Raw genomic sequence first — 18,248 nt, 5'->3', positions numbered from 1 at the left:
GCTGAGGACACTGAATGGTCAGATGTCGGATTGCGAAGCAGGCGCTTTGTCCATCCGCCCCGCCCTCCGAGGCCGCTCTGCCCACCCACAGCCGATCCGAGGGCGCGGAGGCCGGATGGCAGCGTCGCGGCCCTGCCCGGACGGGCCCTGCTGTTCCCACCTCAGTGCGGTGTCCGGCGTGCAGCAGACGCTGGAGGAGATGGACTTCGAGAGGGGTGAGGCGGCCGCGCAGCCCGGCCGGCTCTCCCCAGGCCCGCGGCTGTGCCTTTGGGGTCCTCACCGACGTGGGCAAAGGAGGGGGCGGTGAAAGAAACCCCGGGCTTCCGAGCCTAGGGCGGGGAAGACGGACCCGGGCCTGCAGCTCTAGCGTTACTGGGAGTTTGCCGGGGACCTGGCATGAACTTGGCCATTAGACACTCCGCCTCGCGTGCAGGCGGAGAAACTGAGGCACTGGTTTCGGTAACTTTTCCAAATGGTGGGGCTGGACCTGACCCCTCACCTTACCTGGGACACAAGTCAGGTCAGATGTCAGAGAGGGCCCAAGACAGCACAATCTGCATCTGGGTATCACAACCGCCCTGAGGGCATGGAGCTTCAGAGGAGCGGACAAGCCCTTGAGAGCCCCAGTGTGTCCGGCGATGTACAAGGTTTAGATGTGGCAAAAAGCTTCCCACCGATATGCAGGGATCTGTGAAGCTCAGAGAGGCTACTCTTTTGATCCAGATTATACCGAAATTATGCTGCTGATAGGGACAGGGAAAGCAGGAAATTTAAGATTCCTCTTCTCCGTGTTTGGAACTACTGTGATCACATGCTGTATCATCTCTCCGTGCAGACGTAGCTTATGCAGTGGTAATAACGCTGTCATCAATTGCTAGGTAGATGCCTCTGCTTCATATGCATTTGTATTTATTACTAGATAATGGTTCCGGCATCTGCCTTCCTCTGCCTCTCACAGAGGAGGTGCGGCTGAGCTGGGTCAAGCGAGCCGAACACCGCTACCTCCTCTGTGCGACTGTAGTGGTTCCCTCAGTGGATCGTTCAGCTTTCACTGTTGCCTTCCTGCACTGTTTTGTACTCTCCACACAGCAGCCGGACTGGCTTTTTTTTTTTTTTTTGAGACAGAACCTCAAGCTGTCACCCTAGGTGGAGTGCCGTGGCATCACAGCTCCCAGCAACCTCCAACTCCTGGGCTCAGGCCAGTCTTTTGCCTCCACCTCCCAAGTAGCTAGGACCACAGGCGCCCGTCACAACACCCAGCTATTTTTGGGTTGCAGCCGTCATTGTTTGGCAGGCCGGGGCTGGATTCGAACTTGCCAGCTCAGGTGTATGTGGCTGGCCCTTAGCCACTTGAGCCACAGGCACCGAGCCCGGACTGGCTTTTTGATATTAGGAAATCAGAGTATTCCTTATTGCAGCCTACAGAGAGCTCTTTGCACCTAACCCATGCCTACCCTACTTCTCTACCCTCATTTTATTTCTTATCCTTTTGTTCCCTTAGTCAGTATGTTTCAGCCCCACTGGTCATGTTTTGGGTTCTCAAGTATGCAAGACCATTTCCTGAGTTGTCCCATCTCCTTAGAATGAACTTCCTACAACCATTAGGCTAGCTGATGCTTTTCCTTCAGATCTGAGCTCAAATGTCATCTTCTCAGAGAGACTTTCCCTCAATACCCCCATTCTAGTACTTCTCAACTGGGGGCAGTTCTGCTATTTGAGGGACTTTGGCAATGTCTAGAGACATTTTTGGATATCACAGCTGGGGAGAGTACTATAGATATCTAGTAGGTAGAGACTAAGGATAAGTACATCCTGCAATACACAGAACAGATCCCCACAACAAAGAATTATCTGGCTCAAAATGTCAGTTGTAGTGCTGCTGTTGAAAAAGAAATGTTGGGTGGTGCCTGTGGCTCAGTGAGTAGGGCGTTGGCCCCATGTGCTGAGGGTGGTGGGTTCAAACCCAGCCCCTGCCGAACTACAACAAAAAAATAGCTGGGCGTTGTGGAAATCGCCTTTAGTTCCAGCTGCTCGGGAGGCTGAGGCAGAAGAATCGCGGAAGCCCAAGAGCTGGAGGTTGCTGTGAGTCCTATGACGTCATGGCACTCTATAGAGGGCAGTAAAGTGAGACTCTGTCTCTACAAAAAAAAAAAAAAGACTAAGGATAAGTACATCCTGCAATACACAGAACAGATCTCCACAACAAAGAATTCTCTGGCTCAAAATGTCAATTGTAGTGCTGCTGTTGAAAAAGAAATGTTGGGTGGTGCCTGTGGCTCAGTGAGTAGGCTGCGGCCCTATATGCTGAGGGTGGCGGGTTAGAACCCGGCCCCTGCCTAGCTGCAACAAAAAATAGCCAGGTGGGGCGGCGCCTGTGGCTCAAAAGGGTAGGGCGCCGGCCCCATATGCTGGAGGTGGCGGGTTCAAAACCAGCCCTGGCCAAAAACTGCAAAAAAAAAAAAAAAAAATAGCCAGGTGTTGTGGCGGGCGCCTGTGGTCCCAGCTACTCAGGAGGCTGAGGCAAGAGAATTGCCTAAGCCCAGGAGTTGGAGGTTGCTGTGAGCTGTGATGCCACAGCGCTCTACTGAGGGCGACAAAGTGAGACTCCGTCTCTGAAAAAAAGAAAGAAAAAGAAATTTTGCCCTATCCAAAGTTAGGTCCCTTCTGCTCTAGGTTGCTCACATATTGGATTTTGTTTTTGGGGGGGGGGTTATGTTTTTTTTGAGGCAGAGTCTCACTAAGTCACCCTCAGTAGAGTGGGTAGAGTGCTGTGGCATCATAGTTCACAGCAACCTCAAACTCTGGGGCGTAAGCGATTCTCTTGCCTCAGCCTCCCAGAATAGTTGGGACTACAGACGCCTGTCACAACACCTGGCTATTTTTTGTTGTTGTAGTTGCTGTTTGGCAGGCCCCAGGCCAGGTTCAAACCTCAGCCCTAGCCACTGAGCTATAGGTCCAAACCACATCTTGCTTTTAACAAAGCAGGTTTTACAATCCAACATTATTGGGGCAGCACCTGTGGCTCAGTGAGTAGGTGCCGGCCCCATATGCCGAGGGTGGCAGGTTCAAACCCAGCCCCGGCCAAACTGCAACAACAACAACAACAAAATAGCCGGGCGTTGTGGCGGGCGCCTGTAGTCCTAGCTGCTCGGGAGGCTAAGGCAAAAGAATCGCGTAAGCCCAAAAGTTAGAGGTTGCTGTGAGCCGTGTGACGCCACGGCACTCTTCCCGAGGGTGGTACAGTGAGACTCTGTCTCTACAAAAAAAAAAAAAAAACAATCCAACATTATTTTGTTTGCTTACTCATTTATTATCTATTTCCCAAACACGGAAAAGACTGTTACCTATTTTATTATATGTATTGTTTTTTCTTTCTGGGTTCCTCCCAAAGTACATTTTGTTGTTGTTGTTGTTTTAAAGAGCCATAGTGACTATTTTATTTTATTTTATTTTTTGGCTGGGGCTGGGTTTGAACCCGCCACCTCTGGTATATGGGGCTGGCGCCCTATTCTTTGAGACATAGGCGCTGCCTCATTGTTTTTTTGTTTGTTTTTTGAGACAGTCTCAAGCTGTTGCCCTGGGTAGAGTGCCATGGCAACATCGCAACCTCTAACTCTTGGGCTCAAGTGGTCCTCTTGCCTCAGTTCTTTGTATTTTTAGTACAGACAGGGTCTCTGTCTGTCTCAGACTGGTCTCAAACCCGTGAGCTCAAGCAATCCACCCATTCAGCCTCCCACAGTGCTAGGATTACAGGTGTGAGTCACTGCACTGGCCTCAAAGTACATTGTTTAATAGTTTTTCAGAGAAGATGCCTCTCCTCCCGCACCAATCCCTCCCCCACACACATTTGTGATAGCTTAACTGAATATAAAATTCTCGGTTGATGGGAGTTTTTCCCCTCAATTTTCTTGAAATATTTTTCCTTTATCTTCTTATATATGCTAATGCTGTTAAACTTGTTGATAATCTATTGTTATTTGATGGGTGGTGATTTTTTTTTTTTTAACTTTAAAATGCTCTCCTTGGGCGGCGCCTGTGGCTCAGTCGGTAAGGTGCCAGCCCCATATACTGAGGGTGGCAGGTTCAAACCCGGCCCCTGCCAAACTGCAAAACCAAAAAATAGCCGGGCGTTGTGGTGGACGCCTGTAGTCCCAGCTACTCTGGAGGCTGAGGCAAGAGAATCGCTTAAGCCCAGGAGTTGGAGGTTGCTGTGAGCTGTGTGAGGCCACAGCACTCTACTGAGGGCCATAAAGTAAGACTCTGTCTCTACAAAAAAAAAAAAAAATGCTCTCCTTATTTTTGATACTCAGTTATTTCACTATACTAGATTTGTTATTAATCCTTGAGATTTAGTGTGGTTTTTTATCTGAGGACTCATGACTGTCTTTAATTCTAGATAATTCTTAGATGTTATCTCTTCAAACACTACTTCTCTCCCATTGTATCCAGTTTCTCTCTCCCTCTCTTTCTGTATTTTTTTTTTTTTTTTTAAGACAGAGTCTCACTTTGTTGCCCTAGAGTGCTATGGCGTCACACGGCTCACAGCAACCTCCAACTCCTGGGCTTAGGCGATTCTCTTGCCTCAGCCTCCCGAGTAGCTGGGACTACAGGCATCCCCAGAAAGCCCGGCTATTTTTTTGTTGCAATTTAGTCTGGGCTGGGTTTGAACCCACCACCCTCAGTATATGGGGCCGGCGCCCTACCCACTGAGCCACAGGCACTGCCCTTCATCTGTTGTTTTATTTCAATGATCTTACTCTATTTTTTTTTTTTTCTTTTTTAAGAGACAAAGTCTTGGGTGGTGCCTGTGGCTCAAAGGAGTAGGGCGCTGGCCCCATATACCAGAGGTGGTGGGTTCAAACCCAGCCCTGGCAAAAAAAAAATGAGACAGAGTCTTGCTCTGTCACCCAGGCTGGAGTACAGTGGGAAGATCACAGCTTACTGCAGCCTTGAACTCTTGGCCTCAAGTGATTCTCCGAGCTCAGTGATTCTTACCTGGCTCAGTGATTCTACTTTTTAATTTATTGACTTTTCTGCTTCAGATCTGCCTGTTTGTTTTTTTTTTCCTATTGTTCTGTTGATTTGTGGAGTCTATTTTTTGGTCTTTGTGAATAAATGTTTATTGTTTTAAAGTCTTTTTTAGATTGTGCTATCATGACTAATTTATGATACATGCATTCTCCCTTTTGTATTTTTGTTGTCTCTTACAGCATATTACTTCTTGTTTTGTAATTTTTAGTCTTTGAGCTTACTAGGGGGATCATCTTTTCTGGTAGATTCTCACTCTGTTGGCTGGCTTCTGGAGGCATCCTTATAGGGCAGTAGTTCTCAACCTTCCTAATGCCACAGCCCTTTAATACAGTTCCTGTGGGTTGTGACCCACAGGTTGAGAACTGCTATTATAGGGTATTTTTTCTAAGTTATCTCTGCCTGGTCCTAATAGGGTTCACTTGCCAGGTCTTTTATGATAAATCCAGATTATAACAGGTTCTTAACTTGGGAATCTGGTTTCCCAAAGGTACAATTAATAAGCCTCATACCTGCAAGTTACATAGGTCAGGATATCATTTTTTTTTTGAGACAGAGTTTCACTATGTTGCCCTCAATAGAGTACTGTGACATCACAGCTCACAGCAACCTCAAACTCTTGGGATTAAGCAGTTCTCTTACCTCAGCCTCCCAAGTAGCACCCGCCACAACGCCCCACTATTTTTTTTCCTTTCTTTTTTTTTTTTTTTGGTTGCAGTTGTCGTTATTTAGCAGGCCGGGGCCGGGTTCGAACCCATTAGCTTCTGTGTATGTGGCCAACGCCCTACTCACTGAGCTATGGGTACTGAGCCAGGATATTTTATTTTTTTAATTTTTTTTCTGCCTCTACTGTCTTCTCACTCCTATTTATTGGTACTTACTTTCTCTCTTTTTTTTTTTTTTTGTAGAGACAGAGTCTCACTTTATTGCCCTCAGTAGAGTGCCGTGGCATCACACAGCTCACAGCAACCTCCAACTCCTGGGCTTAGGCGATTCTCTTACCTTAGCCTCCCGAGTAACTGATGCTTTCTCTCATTTTTTTTAGGTTTCTCTTCAAATGTTACCTCATCAGAGAGGCCTTGCTTTTTCCTCTCTTGTCTTTTCTTTTGAGACCAAGTCTCACTCTCTAGAGTGATGTAGCATCCTAGCTCACAGCAACTTAATTCTTGGGCTCAAGCAATCCTCTTGCCTCAGCCTCCTGAGTAGCTGGGAAAACAGGTGCCCACTATGATTCCTGGATAGTTTTTCTACTTTTAGTAGAGACGGGGTCTTGCTCTGCTTTGGCTGGTCTCAAATTCCTGAACTCAGACAATCCACCCACCTCGGCCTTCCAGAGTTCTAAGATTACAAGTGTGAGTCACTGTGCCTGCCAGTCTGCTTTTTCTTTAGAACACTTAGCACCACCTTACTTATTTTATGAAATATATAGGATATGGGCGGCGCCTGTGGCTCAAGGAGTAGGGCGCCGGTCCCATATGCCGGAGGTGGCGGGTTCAAACCCAGCCCCGGCCAAAAAACCAAAAAAAAAAGAAATATATAGGATATGCACAACAATTATATACATAATTGAGGCAGCCACAGTGGCTCACGCTTATAATCCTAGCATTTTGGGAGGCCAAGGTAGGAAGACTGCTTGAGGCCAGGAGTTCGGGACCAACCTGGGCAATAGTGAGAAGAACTCCATGTCTACAAAAAAAAGGAAAAAGAAAATTAGCTGGGTATGTGCCTGTAGTCCCAGGTACCTGGGAAGCTGAAGCTAAAGGATCACTTGAGGCCAGGAGTTTGAGGTTGCAGCGAGTTATGGTGATGCCACTGCATTGTAGCCTAGGCAACAGAGAGAGAGACTATCTCAAAAAAAAAAACAAACAAACAAAATTACAAGACATAAGACAAATTCATACTTGTATCCTAGCACTCTAGGAGGCCAAGGTGGGAGGATCCCTTGAGCTCAAGAGTTCAAAACCAGCCTGAGCAAGAGTGAAACTCTGTCTCTACTAAAACTAGAAAAATTAGCCAACCAGGTGCCTGCAGTTCCAGCTACGTGGGAGGCTAAAGCAGGAGTATAGCTTGAACCTAGGAGTTCGAGGTTGCTGTGAGGTAGGCTGATGCCACACCACTCTAGCCTAGGGCAACAGAGTGAGACTGTCTCAAAAAAAAATTATGTCACCCGTAGTCCCAGCTACTCAGGAGGCTAAGGCAAGAGAATCACCTAAGCCCAAAGAACTGGAGGTTGCTGTGAGCTGTGACGCTACAGCACTCTACCGAGGGCGACAAAATAAAACTCTGTCTCTAAAAAAAAAAAATTATGTATATAAAATATAATTTACATAGTATGCATAAATATGTAACAAATATATGTGTATGTCTATGTAGACAATATATTTATAAACAGATATATGTATTTGCTTCTTGTCTTCTTCCTTTAATTAGAATGTAAGCTCCAGAAGGCCAAATTTAGAGAGACGGATCTTTTATATTCAACTGATCCCTAGGGCCTAGAACATAGCAGTTGTAGTAGTAGAACATAGAAAATCTCTAGGGCCACATACACAGCAAGTATTCAGTAAATATTTGCTGACCAAATGAATCGCCTACACGTGACAGCTTTCTTCCTGCCGATCTGTAGGAAACGAGAGTAGAGATTCTCCAGTCCCAGTTCCTCTGTGCTATGGTACTTCCTGCTCCTGACTTTGTGCACAGAGCCTTGTTCTAGCTTCCCACCATCCACATGGCCTTCAGCTTTCACTCTGGACCCTGCCGAAGCTTTTGCACCAAAGCCCCTGAGATGTATATCCAATTCTGAGTGCCGTTTGAATTCTGAAGCGTCACCACCCGCTTTGAATTTTGACCCTACACATATATATTCCAGGCTTTTTTTTTCATCTTTATTTTTTATTTATTTTTTTTTTTTTTTGAGACAGAGCCTCAAGCTGTCACCCTGGGTAGAATGCCATGGCATCACAGCTCACAGCAACCTTCAACTCCTGGGCTCAAGTGATTCTCCTGCCTCCACCTCCCAAGTAGCTGGGACTACAGGCGCCAGCCACAATGCCTGGCTATTTTTTGGTTGCAGCTGTCATTGTTGTTTGGCAGGCCCAGGCTGGATTCAAATCCACCAGCTCAGGTATATGTGGCTGGCGCCTCAGCCACTTGAGCCACAGGCGCCAAGCCTTCTTTATTTTTTTAATATATATATCTTTTAGAGACAGGTTTCAGGCTCGAGTATAGTTGCTTGATCATAGCTCATTGTAACCTTGAACTCTTGGGCTCAAGAGATCCTCATGCCTGAGCAGCTGGGACAACAAGCATGTACCACCACGTCTGGCTGATTTAAAACAATATTTTTGTGGAGACAGTCTCATTATGTTGCCAAGGCTGGTCTCAAACTCCCAGTTTCAAGTAGTCCTCCCACCTTGGCCCCCCAAAGTGCTTGGATCACAGGTGTGAGCCACTGCACCTGGCCCAAAATCACTTTATCAACATTTTTGTTTTTGAAGTGGGAAGAAGGGATTTCTTTGTCTGCCCAATCCTACTGTCTTATTCACAGCAGTGTCACCAAGACCCAGAACAATTCTTGGCACAGAGGAGGTTAATATTAACATTTGTTAAAGGAATGGAAGGAACGGATATCCTCCATTTTATAGACAAGCTAATGCTTTGAAAACTGAGGTCAAGAGGTAAAGGAAGCACTAAAAATTCCCATTCGTTCAGCATTATTCAGTGCCCTGGATGGCTTTCTACAGGAATCTGGTCAGCAGCCCTGAATGGAGACCTGGGCCGGGTGAAATATTTAATCCAGAAGGCAACGGACCCTAGTCAGCCTGACTCTGCTGGCTACACTGCTCTGGTGAGCTGGGGAGAAACAACTGTCAAAAGAAAGAAAAGCTTTAATTCAGGGGTACCTACTGTCTGACAAGGGGAATTGATGTTCATCTTTATCTTCTCCTTTCCTTTCTTCCTTATTATTATTTTTTTTTTTTTTTGAGACAGAGTCTCACTGTGTCACCTGGGGTAGAGTACCGTAGTATCACAGCTCACAGCAACCTCAAACTCTTGGGCTCAAGCAATTCTCTTGCCTCAGCCTCCCAAGTAGCTGGGACTGCAGATGCCCGCCACAACGCCTGGCTATAAAATCTCCATCTTTTTAAATGAAATTGTCTCTTTTGTTGTTGTTGTTGCAGTTTGGCCGGGGCCAGGTTTGAACCCACCACCCTCGGTATATGGGACTGGCACTCTACTCTCTGAGCCACAGGCGCCGCCCGAAACTGTCTCTTTTAAACATCACAGGAACCTGGATTTTTTTTTTTTTAATTAGTAAAAAAGCATTACATTATTTAATTTAATTTTTTTTTGAGACAAGAATCTCATTTTGTTGCCCTCGGTAGAGTGCTGTAGCGTCACAGCTCACAGCAACCTCCAACTCTTAGGCTTAAGTGATTCTTTTGCCTCAGCCTCCCGAGTAGCTGGGACTACAGGCGCCCGCCACAATGCCTGGCTATTTTTTGTTGCAGTTGCCACTGCTGTTTTAGCTGGCACCCTACCCACTGAGCCACAGGTGCTGCCCATATTTAATTTTATTTTCATAACAATCCCGTGAGGTAGTTAGGATCATTTTCCCATTGAAGTGGCTGAGGTTAGAAATGAAGAAGCTTGCCCAAGTCACTCAAGTGTTGGGGATAGCACCTGGGATGACTCCAGGCCCCTCACTACAGGGTCATGTTCTCACCCCTCTACCACCTTGGTGGCCTGCTTGACTTCTGCTATCTGACCTTGGTCTCTGTTCTCCGCAGCACTATGCCAGCCGCAATGGGCACTATGCTGTGTGCCAGTTTCTGCTGGAAAGTGGAGCTAAGTGTGATGCCCAAACCCATGGGGGAACCACTGCTCTCCACCGGGCTAGCTACTGTGGGCACACTGAAATTGCACGGCTGCTGCTTTCACATGGGTCCAACCCCAGGTTGGTAGATGATGACGGCATGACCAGTCTTCATAAGGTATGCCCCTTTCCTCTTCCTTTTCTTATTCTAAAAGTTATACCACATTCGTGTAGAAAACATGGGAAGAGTCTTCGTGCCTGTAGCTCAAGCAGCTAGGGTGCCAGCCACATATACCAGAGCTGGCGGGTTCGAATCCATCCTTGGCCTGCCAAACACTAATGACAACTACAACAAAAAAATAGCTGGACGTTGTGGTGGGCGCCTGTAGTCCCACTACTTGAGAGGTTGAAGCAAGAGAATCACTTAAGCCCAAGAGTTTGAGGTTGCTATGAGTTGCAATGCCACAGCACTCTACAGCCAGGGCGACAGCTTGAGACTCTGCTTCAAAAAAAAGTAAAAGAAAAGAAAACATGGGAAGAACAGAAACACATGGAAAAAGAAAATAAAAATTGTTTGTAAGTTGGGCCAGGCATAGTGGCTCACTCCTATAATGCTAACAGTCTGGGAGGCCTAGGTGGGAGGACTGCTTGAGCTCAGAGGAGTGTGAGACCAGCTTCAGCAAGAGAGAGACCCTGTCTCTACTAAAAAAGAAAAATTTAGCCTGTTGTGGTATGAACTTGTAGTCCCAGCTATTTAAGAGGCTGAGACAAGAGGATTGCTTGAACCTAGGAGTTTGAGGTTGCTGTGAGCTATGATGATATCACAGCACTCTACTCAGGGTGACAGAGTGAGACTCTATCTCAAACAAATTAAAAATAAAAACAGAAAACCTGGTGGCGCCTGTGGCTCAAGGAGTAGGGCACAGGTCCCATATGCCAGAGGTGGTGGGTTCAAACCCAGTCCTGGCCAAAAACCAAAAAAAAAAAAAAAAAAACAGAAAACCAAAAAAAAGTTAGTAGTCTCAATGTTCACCAGTCATCACTTTAGGATTCATGTATGAATTTCCAGCCTTTTCCTTGTAAATTAAAAATGTACAATGCCATTTTATTGTTCTTTGCCTTGGTGATATGTCACAAAGACTTTTCCATGTATTTAGTTTTCTGAACCTTATATGTAGTTAAGTTGCCTGTCCCTGTGGTCCTCTTTCTGTGTAATAGCCATTTAGTTAAATTCTTTCTCACTGGAAATACTGACATGTGGTAAACAATTTGAGGAGTACAAAAAGATATGCCAGGAAAATGAGTTTGCCTTCATCTGACCCCTCTTCCCTCAGTCTTCCAACCCATTGCCTTCAAGGCATTCTCTTTACTGATTGCTTATACATCTTTGACAGGTGGTCCCTGCATATTTGTGACATATGGGTGTAAATACATTCCTCTCTTGCCCCCACTTTGATTTTCTCCCAGAGCAGTATTTTAGAAAGCATTTCCAATCATGCCATACCCTCCCTTGGAATCCTTCAGAGGCTTTCTTTTCCCAAGCCATAAGCCAGTTTACAAGGTCTTCTGCAGTTAGTTCCTGCCTGCCTCTCCAGTTTTATCCCGAGCTCTCATCCCCTTGTCGCTTACTCTCAGGCCCTGTTAGTCATTTTTATTTTCTTGAGCATAATTCTCTGTCACCCCAGGGCCATACATAACAAGCTCTTCTCCCATCTGGATGCCTCTCCCCTCCCATTTTTTATCTGGCTTGTTTCTAATCTTCCATCTGATTCTTAGTTTGCACACCACACCCCCCAGATAGCCTTCCCTGATCTCCAAACATGTTTAGTTCACCCAGATGTATGCCTAGCTGTGTGTACCCTGAACTTGACTGTTCTTAATTCCTCTCCCTCTTGAAATAGCCTATTTGAGGTCTGCCTCTCTCGTTGGAGACAGCTGGGGCTTTATCTGGTTGACTGTTGTAGCCTTAGCACTTAGCACAGTGCTCAGTGGATATGCACTGAATGAACAGCTGGATGTTGCTGCTTGTTTTTAATCCTTGCCAATTGGATAGGTAGATTGCTTATTTCTTAATTCTAAACCGGTGTTGCTCAGACTTTTTACTGCTGCAATTCACACAATGGATGTTTATAGGCAGGTTGCTGTTGTGGGTATACCTGGCTGGTGTTACACACAGCTCGTAGCATTTTAGATGCACCTCCATCCCTTTTTTTCTTTTTTTTGTGGTTTTTGGCCGGGGCTGGGTTTGAACCCGCCACCTCCAGCATTTGGGACCGGCGCCCTACTCCTTGAGCCACAGGCGCCACCCCATCCCTTTTTTTCTCATTCAGAGAATGAAAACATGTGAGGGATATGAATTATCCTTCTGTATATGTGTGCTTTTAAATAAACTGTTTAGTTCTTTACTTTTTCTAAAAATATATTTGGAAAGTATTTCACAATTGCTTACAACATACCACTGCCTGAATTGAAGTAGTGAAATTGAGGACCTTGGGTCTGCATTCACTGAGATGACCTAGCTAGGTGCAGTGGCTTATGTATGTGATCTCGGGGCTTTGGGGTGGGGAGGCAGGAGGATCACTTGAGGCCAAGAGTTTGAGACTAGCCTGGGAAACCCCATCTCTACAAAAAATTAAAAAATTAGCCAGGTATGGTGGCACAGGCTGTGGTCCCAGATACTTAGGAGTCTGAAGCAGGAGGATCACTTGAACCCAGAAACTTGAGGTTGTACTGATCTATGATTGCATTACTACACTCCAGACTGGGAAACAGTGGAGGACCACATCTGTTTTTTTTTTTTTTTTGTAGAGACAGAGTCTCACTTTACTGCCCTTGGTAGAGTGCCTTGGCATCACATGGCTCACAGCACCCTCCAGCTCTTAGGCTTACACGATTCTCTTGCCTCAGCCTCCCGAGTAGCTGGGACTACAGGCGCCCACCACAACGCCCGGCTATTTTTTTTTCGTTTTTTTTTTTTTTTTTTTGGCCTGGGCTGGGTTTGAACCCGCCACCTCCAGCATATGGGACTGGCGCCCTACTCCTTGAGCCACAGGCGCCACCCTATTTTTTTGTTGCAGTTTGGCAGGGGCTGGGTTTGAACCCACCACCCTCTTTATATGGGGCCGTTGCCCTACTCACTGAGCCACAGGCGCCACCCGGAGACCACATCTTTTTTTTTTTTTTTTTTTTTTTTTTTGTGGTTTTTGGCCGGGGCTGGGTTTGAACCCGCCACCTCCGGCATATGGGACCGGCGCCCTATTCCTTGAGCCACAGGGGCCGCCAGGAGACCACATCTTTTAACAGAAAAAGAAGGCGGTGCCTGTGGCTCAGTGGGTACGGCGCCAGGCCCAATAGCTAGGGTGGCAGGTTCAAACCCGGCCCCAGCCAAATTGCAACAAAAAAATAGCCAGGCTTTGTGGCGGGCGCCTGTAGTCCTAGGTACTCTGAAGGCTGAGGCGAGAGAATGGCTTAAGGGGCGGTGCCTGTGGCCCAAAGGAGTAGGGCGCCAACCCCATATACTGGAGGCAGTGGTCAAACCCAGCCCTGGCCAAAAACTGCCAAAAAAAAAAAAAAGAGAGAGAGAATTGCTTAAGCCCAGGAGTTGGATGTTGCTGTGAGCTGTGTGATGCCATGGCACTCTACCAGGGGCGATAAAGTGAGACTCTGTCTCTACAAAAAAAAAAAAAAAAAAAGATGAGCATGGTGGGAGGCTGGGGCAGGTCGATTGCTTGAGCTCAGGAGTTCAAAACCAACCTGAACAAGAGTGAGACTCCTGTCTCCACTAAAAATAGAAAAAACTAGCCAGGCATTGTAGCAGGTGCCAATCATTCAGCTACTCAGGAGGCTGAGGCAGGAGGATTGCTTTTTTTTTTTCTCTCGAGACAAAGCCTCAAGCTGTTGCCCTGAGTAGAGTGCTGTGGCATCACAACTCACAGCAACCTCTAACTCCTGGACTCAAGTGATTCTCCTGTCTCCGCCTCCCAAGTAGCAGGGACTACAGGCACCCACCACAACACCTGGCTATCTTTTGGTTGCAGCCATCGTTGTTTGGCGGGTCCGGGCTATATTTGAACCCGCCAGCTCAGGTGTATGTGGCCTGCACCTTAGCCACTTGAGCCACAGGCGCCGAGCCAAGGATGACCGCTTTGAGGTTGCTGTGAGCTATGATGTCGCAGCACTCTACCTAGAACAACAAAGTGAGATTCTGTCTCAATCAACCAATCAAGATGAGGATCTGCTAAATAAAGATTTGGGTTCAGGACAGTGCCTGTGGCTCAGTGAGTAGGGCGCCGACCCCATATACCGAGGGTGGCGGGTTCTAACCCGGCCCCGGCCAAACCTCAACAAAAAACAGCCGGGTATTGTGGTGGGCACCTGTAGTCCCAGCTACTCGGGAGGCTGAGGCAGGAAAGTCACCTAAGCCCAAGAGCTGGAGGTTGCTGTGAGCTGTGATGCCACTGAGGGTGACAAAGTGAGACTCTGTCTCTACAAAAAAAAAAAAAAAAAAGATTTGGGTTCAAAATTGAGATAGTAATTGCCTCTGGTATTAATTTTGATACTTCTCAACAGCCCCTGTCCATCACTTTGTCTGTTGGGAGGAGCAGGGAATAGAGTGGTTGATAACCATAGTTACTAAGAATTAAGACTCTGAGGTCAGACATACCTGGTTTAGAATGCCAGGATGCCATACTAGTAGCTCTATGTCCTTGAGCAAATTATTTTTCCTTTTTTTTTTTTTTTTTGAGACAGAGTCTCACTCTCTTGTCCAGACTAGAGTGCCCTGGCCTCAGCCTAGCTTACAACAAGCTCAGACTCCTGGGTTCAAACAGTCCTCCTGGCCACAGCCTCCCAAGTAGCTGGGAATACAGGCACTCACCACAACACTCAGCTAATTTTGTCTATTTTTAGTAGAGACCGGGTCTCACTCTTGCTCAGGTTTTGAACTTTGAGTTCAAGTGATGCTCCCACCTCAGCTTCCCAGAGTGCTAGGATTACAGCCACCAACCCCATCAGGGAAATTATTTAACTTTTATAAGCCTATATTTTTCTTCATCTGTAAAATGAGAATAATGATGGTTCTTACCTCAAAGGATTATTGTGGAAGTTAGATAGGATAATCTACATAAATCATTTAACTGTTATGAGGGGGGCTAGAAATGTATGTTCAGATTGGTATCATCTGTCTTAAAGAAGAAAAACCTGGGAACCTGTCATTCCCAACTCATTTAAAAGTTGCCAAAGGGTAGGGCAGAGTCTGATGCATCTTATGCCCAGTGCCCTATGGATAAAAGGTGAATGTTTGTGAAAAATGCTTAGAGATCCAAGGTTTTATGCTTGTTTTTATTATTTATTTGTTTATTTATTTTTTGAGACAGAGTCTCACTATGTCACCCCTGGTAGAGTGCTATGGCGTCACAGCTTACAGCAACCTCAAACCTCTTAGGCTTAAGCAATTCTCTGGCATCAGCCTCCCAAGTAGCTGAGACTATAAGCGCCTGCCACAATGCCTGCCTATTTTTTTTGTTGCAGTTGTCATTTTGTTATACCTGGCCTGGGCTGGATTTGAACCCCCTGCCTCGGTGCATGTGGCTGGTGCTGTAACCACTGTGCTATGGGCACTGAGCCCTGTGCTTGTTTTTTTTTGTTTGTTTGTTTTTGTTTTTTGTAGAGACAGAGTCTCACTTTATGGCCCTCAGTAGAGTGCCATGGCATCACACAGCTCACAGCAACCTCCAACTCCTGGGCTTACGCGATTTCTCTTGCCTCAGCCTCCCGAGTAGCTGGGACTACAGGCGCCCGCCACAACGCCCAGCTATTTTGGTTGCAGTTTGGCTGGGGCCGGGTTTGAACCCGCCATCCTCGGTATATGGGGCCGGCGCCTTACCGACTGACCCACAGGTGCCACCCCCCTGTGCTTGTTTTTAATATGTAGTTTTGGCACAAGACAAAATGGCCACTGGGCAAAAGGACACAAGAAAGGAAATCTACTGAAACAGCCAGTGTCACTCTTTCCATAAAACCTCTTCTTTAAGAGCACCAGGCCTCCCAGAAGTAGAGTAAGAGGTAGTGGAACCCAGTTGGGGGCAGGGGGACATGCCTTTTGATTCAGGACTCTCTCTTCACAGGCTGCAGAAAAGGGTCACATGGACATTTGCTGCCTCCTGTTGCAACACAGCCCAGCCCTGAAGGCTGTCCGGGACCGGAAGGCACGGCTAGCATGTGACCTGCTGCCCTTCAACAGTGACCTGCGGAACCTTCTGGCCAGCTGAGTCGCCACTCTCCTATCTGGGCTGCCCTTGAAGGGAACACAGACTAGCTCTCCAAGCCCACCTTGGTCAGCGTCCATGCTGCAGGGCGGGAAGCTCTGGCTGGAGGACACAGAAGAGCCCAGCTGGGCTGCTGTGGAGGCTAGGGAGTAGATTTGGTGGCACTGGAGGTATTTCCTACAGATGAGCATATTCTAAATGAGTTCATCTATCCATTCAGAAAAAAACAAATAAAGTTGTGTCCTTATCCTACACACAAAGAAAAATCACAAAATTAAAAATCAAACATAAAAATAAAGCTATGTAAGTATTAGAAAAAAATAAGGAATATGTGGCAAAAGCTGCTTTCTAGCTGAATGCCCGTGACACAAGTCACTTTACCTGTCTGTCCCTCAGCTTCCTCACCTGTAGGGCCTGCCTCAGAGTCATTATGAGAACTCAGTGTGTGAGCTGCAGGCTTGAGAGCGTGCACAGCATGCAGCCTGGCGTCAGCACTGGCATTCATACTGTGATTTTCATGATTTCAGCAAGCTGATAGGTAGAAAAGTACTGTTACTTTATTTTGCATTGCTAACTGCTGGTCCTAATTACCTGTTTTCTATGAACTTCCTGCCTATTTTTAAAATATTTTTCCTTTCATTGATTCTTATGAGTCATTTATATTCTGGCTATTGACTCTTTGTTTTTTTTAATATATACGTATATTTATATACTTTTTTTTCTTTTTCTTTCATGCTGCTGTTTGTCCTAATTTTGTTGGTATCTGTGGAAATTGGTATAGCCACTGTAGATAGCAGTTTGGCAATATCTATTTACATTTAACTGAGTAGGGACAATAGTTTGATGTCTCTGTAGCTTCTCCCCACCTCCCACCCACCCCCAGACAGAGTCTTACTATATCACCCTCGACAGAGTGCAATGGCGTCACAGCTCACAGCAACCTCAAACTCTTGGGCTCAAGTGATTCTCTTTTTTTTTTTTTGAGACAGAGTCTCAACTATGTCGCACTCAGTAGAGGGCTGTGGTGTCACAGCTCACAGCAACCTCTAACTCTTGGGTTTAAGCAATTTTCTTGCCTCAGCCTCCCAAGTAGCTGGGACTATAGGCTCCTTGCACAACGCCCAGCTATTTTTTGTTTTTTTGTTGCAGTTGTCATTGTTGGTTAGCTGGCCCAGGGCGGGTTCAAGCCCACCACCTTTGGTGTATGTGTCTAGCATCGTAACCACTGTGCTATGGGCACGGAGCCTCAAGCAGTTCTCTTGCCTTAGCTTCCCAAGTAGCTGGGACTGCAGGTGCCCACCACAACACCCAGCTATTTTTTTTTTGTAGAGACAGAGTCTCACTTTACTGCCCTCAGTAGAGTGCCGTGGCGTCACGCGGCTCACAGCAACCTCAGCTCTTGGGCTTACATGATTCTCTTGCCTCAGCCTCCCGAGCTGCTGGGACTACAGGCGCCCACCACAATGCCCGGCTATTTTTTTGTTGTTGTTGCAGTTTGGCCGGGGCTGGGTTTGAACCCGCCGCCCTCGGTATATGGGGCCGGCGCCCTACTCATTGAGCCACAGGCGCCGCCCACACCCAGCTATTTTTTTTTGTTGTGGGGAGTTGTCGTTGTTTAGCAGACCCTGGCCAGGTTCGAACCCACCAGCCCTGGTGCATGTGGCTGGCGCCCTAACCACGGAGCTACAGCACCAAGCCTTCTCTGTAGCTTCTTTTTTTTTTTTTTTTTTTTGTAGAGACAGAGTCTCGCTTTAAGGCCCTCAGTAGAGTGCAGTGGCCTCACGCAGCTCACAGCAACCTTCAACTCCTGGGCTTAAGCGATTCTCTTGGCTCAGCCTCCCGAGTAGCTGGGACTACTCTGTAGCTTCTAAGAGAAATTTTCTTCCATAGTTACAAAGATGTTTATTCGGAGGGCCATTTACAGAGATGTGCATTAGAGCATGGGGTGTAATGTAAAAAAAACAGGGCCAAACAGCCTACTTGCTCCCCAGTTGGGAAAGGTTGTGTTGTACAGTGCCACTGAGTGCAGTGTGTGCGGGCATGGAACAAGTGCTCAGTGTGTCCACAGCATGGTGCCTCTTCAAACACGTGTACAGAAACAGGTAAGTGCAGAAACGGCTAGATGTACGTACACAAAA

At 46.7% G+C, this 18,248-nt stretch overlaps 1 protein-coding gene across 1 annotated transcript; it reads left to right on the top strand.

Moving 5' to 3' along the window:
• The first annotated feature begins 22 nt into the window (after positions 1 to 22).
• On the top strand, positions 23 to 16,362 carry ANKRD39 (ankyrin repeat domain 39). Its single transcript, XM_053588505.1, has 4 exons — positions 23 to 215; positions 8,772 to 8,875; positions 9,819 to 10,022; positions 15,970 to 16,362. Exons 1-4 carry the CDS (start codon positions 23 to 25, stop codon positions 16,111 to 16,113), a joined length of 645 nt encoding a protein of 214 aa, XP_053444480.1. The 3' UTR covers positions 16,114 to 16,362.
• The last annotated feature ends 1,886 nt before the right edge of the window (positions 16,363 to 18,248 follow it).

The sequence above is a fragment of the Nycticebus coucang genome, chromosome 4 (genome assembly GCF_027406575.1).
Source record: "Nycticebus coucang isolate mNycCou1 chromosome 4, mNycCou1.pri, whole genome shotgun sequence".
NCBI classification, from domain to species: domain Eukaryota; kingdom Metazoa; phylum Chordata; class Mammalia; order Primates; family Lorisidae; genus Nycticebus; species Nycticebus coucang.
Note: the sequence above shows the minus strand (reverse complement) of the source record. Positions and strands in the feature narration are given on the sequence as shown.

What these genes read in the sequence shown, in the direction of transcription:
- ANKRD39 (XM_053588505.1), top strand. Translation starts at nt 23, where the DNA reads ATGTCGGATTGCGAAGCAGGCGCTTTGTCCATCCGCCCCGCCCTCCGA. An exon ending in GGAGATGGACTTCGAGAGGG is followed by an intron (nt 216 to 8,771) that starts GTGAGGCGGCCG and finishes GGCTTTCTACAG; the next exon opens with GAATCTGGTCAGCAGCCCTG. An exon ending in CTGCTGGCTACACTGCTCTG is followed by an intron (nt 8,876 to 9,818) that starts GTGAGCTGGGGA and finishes TGTTCTCCGCAG; the next exon opens with CACTATGCCAGCCGCAATGG.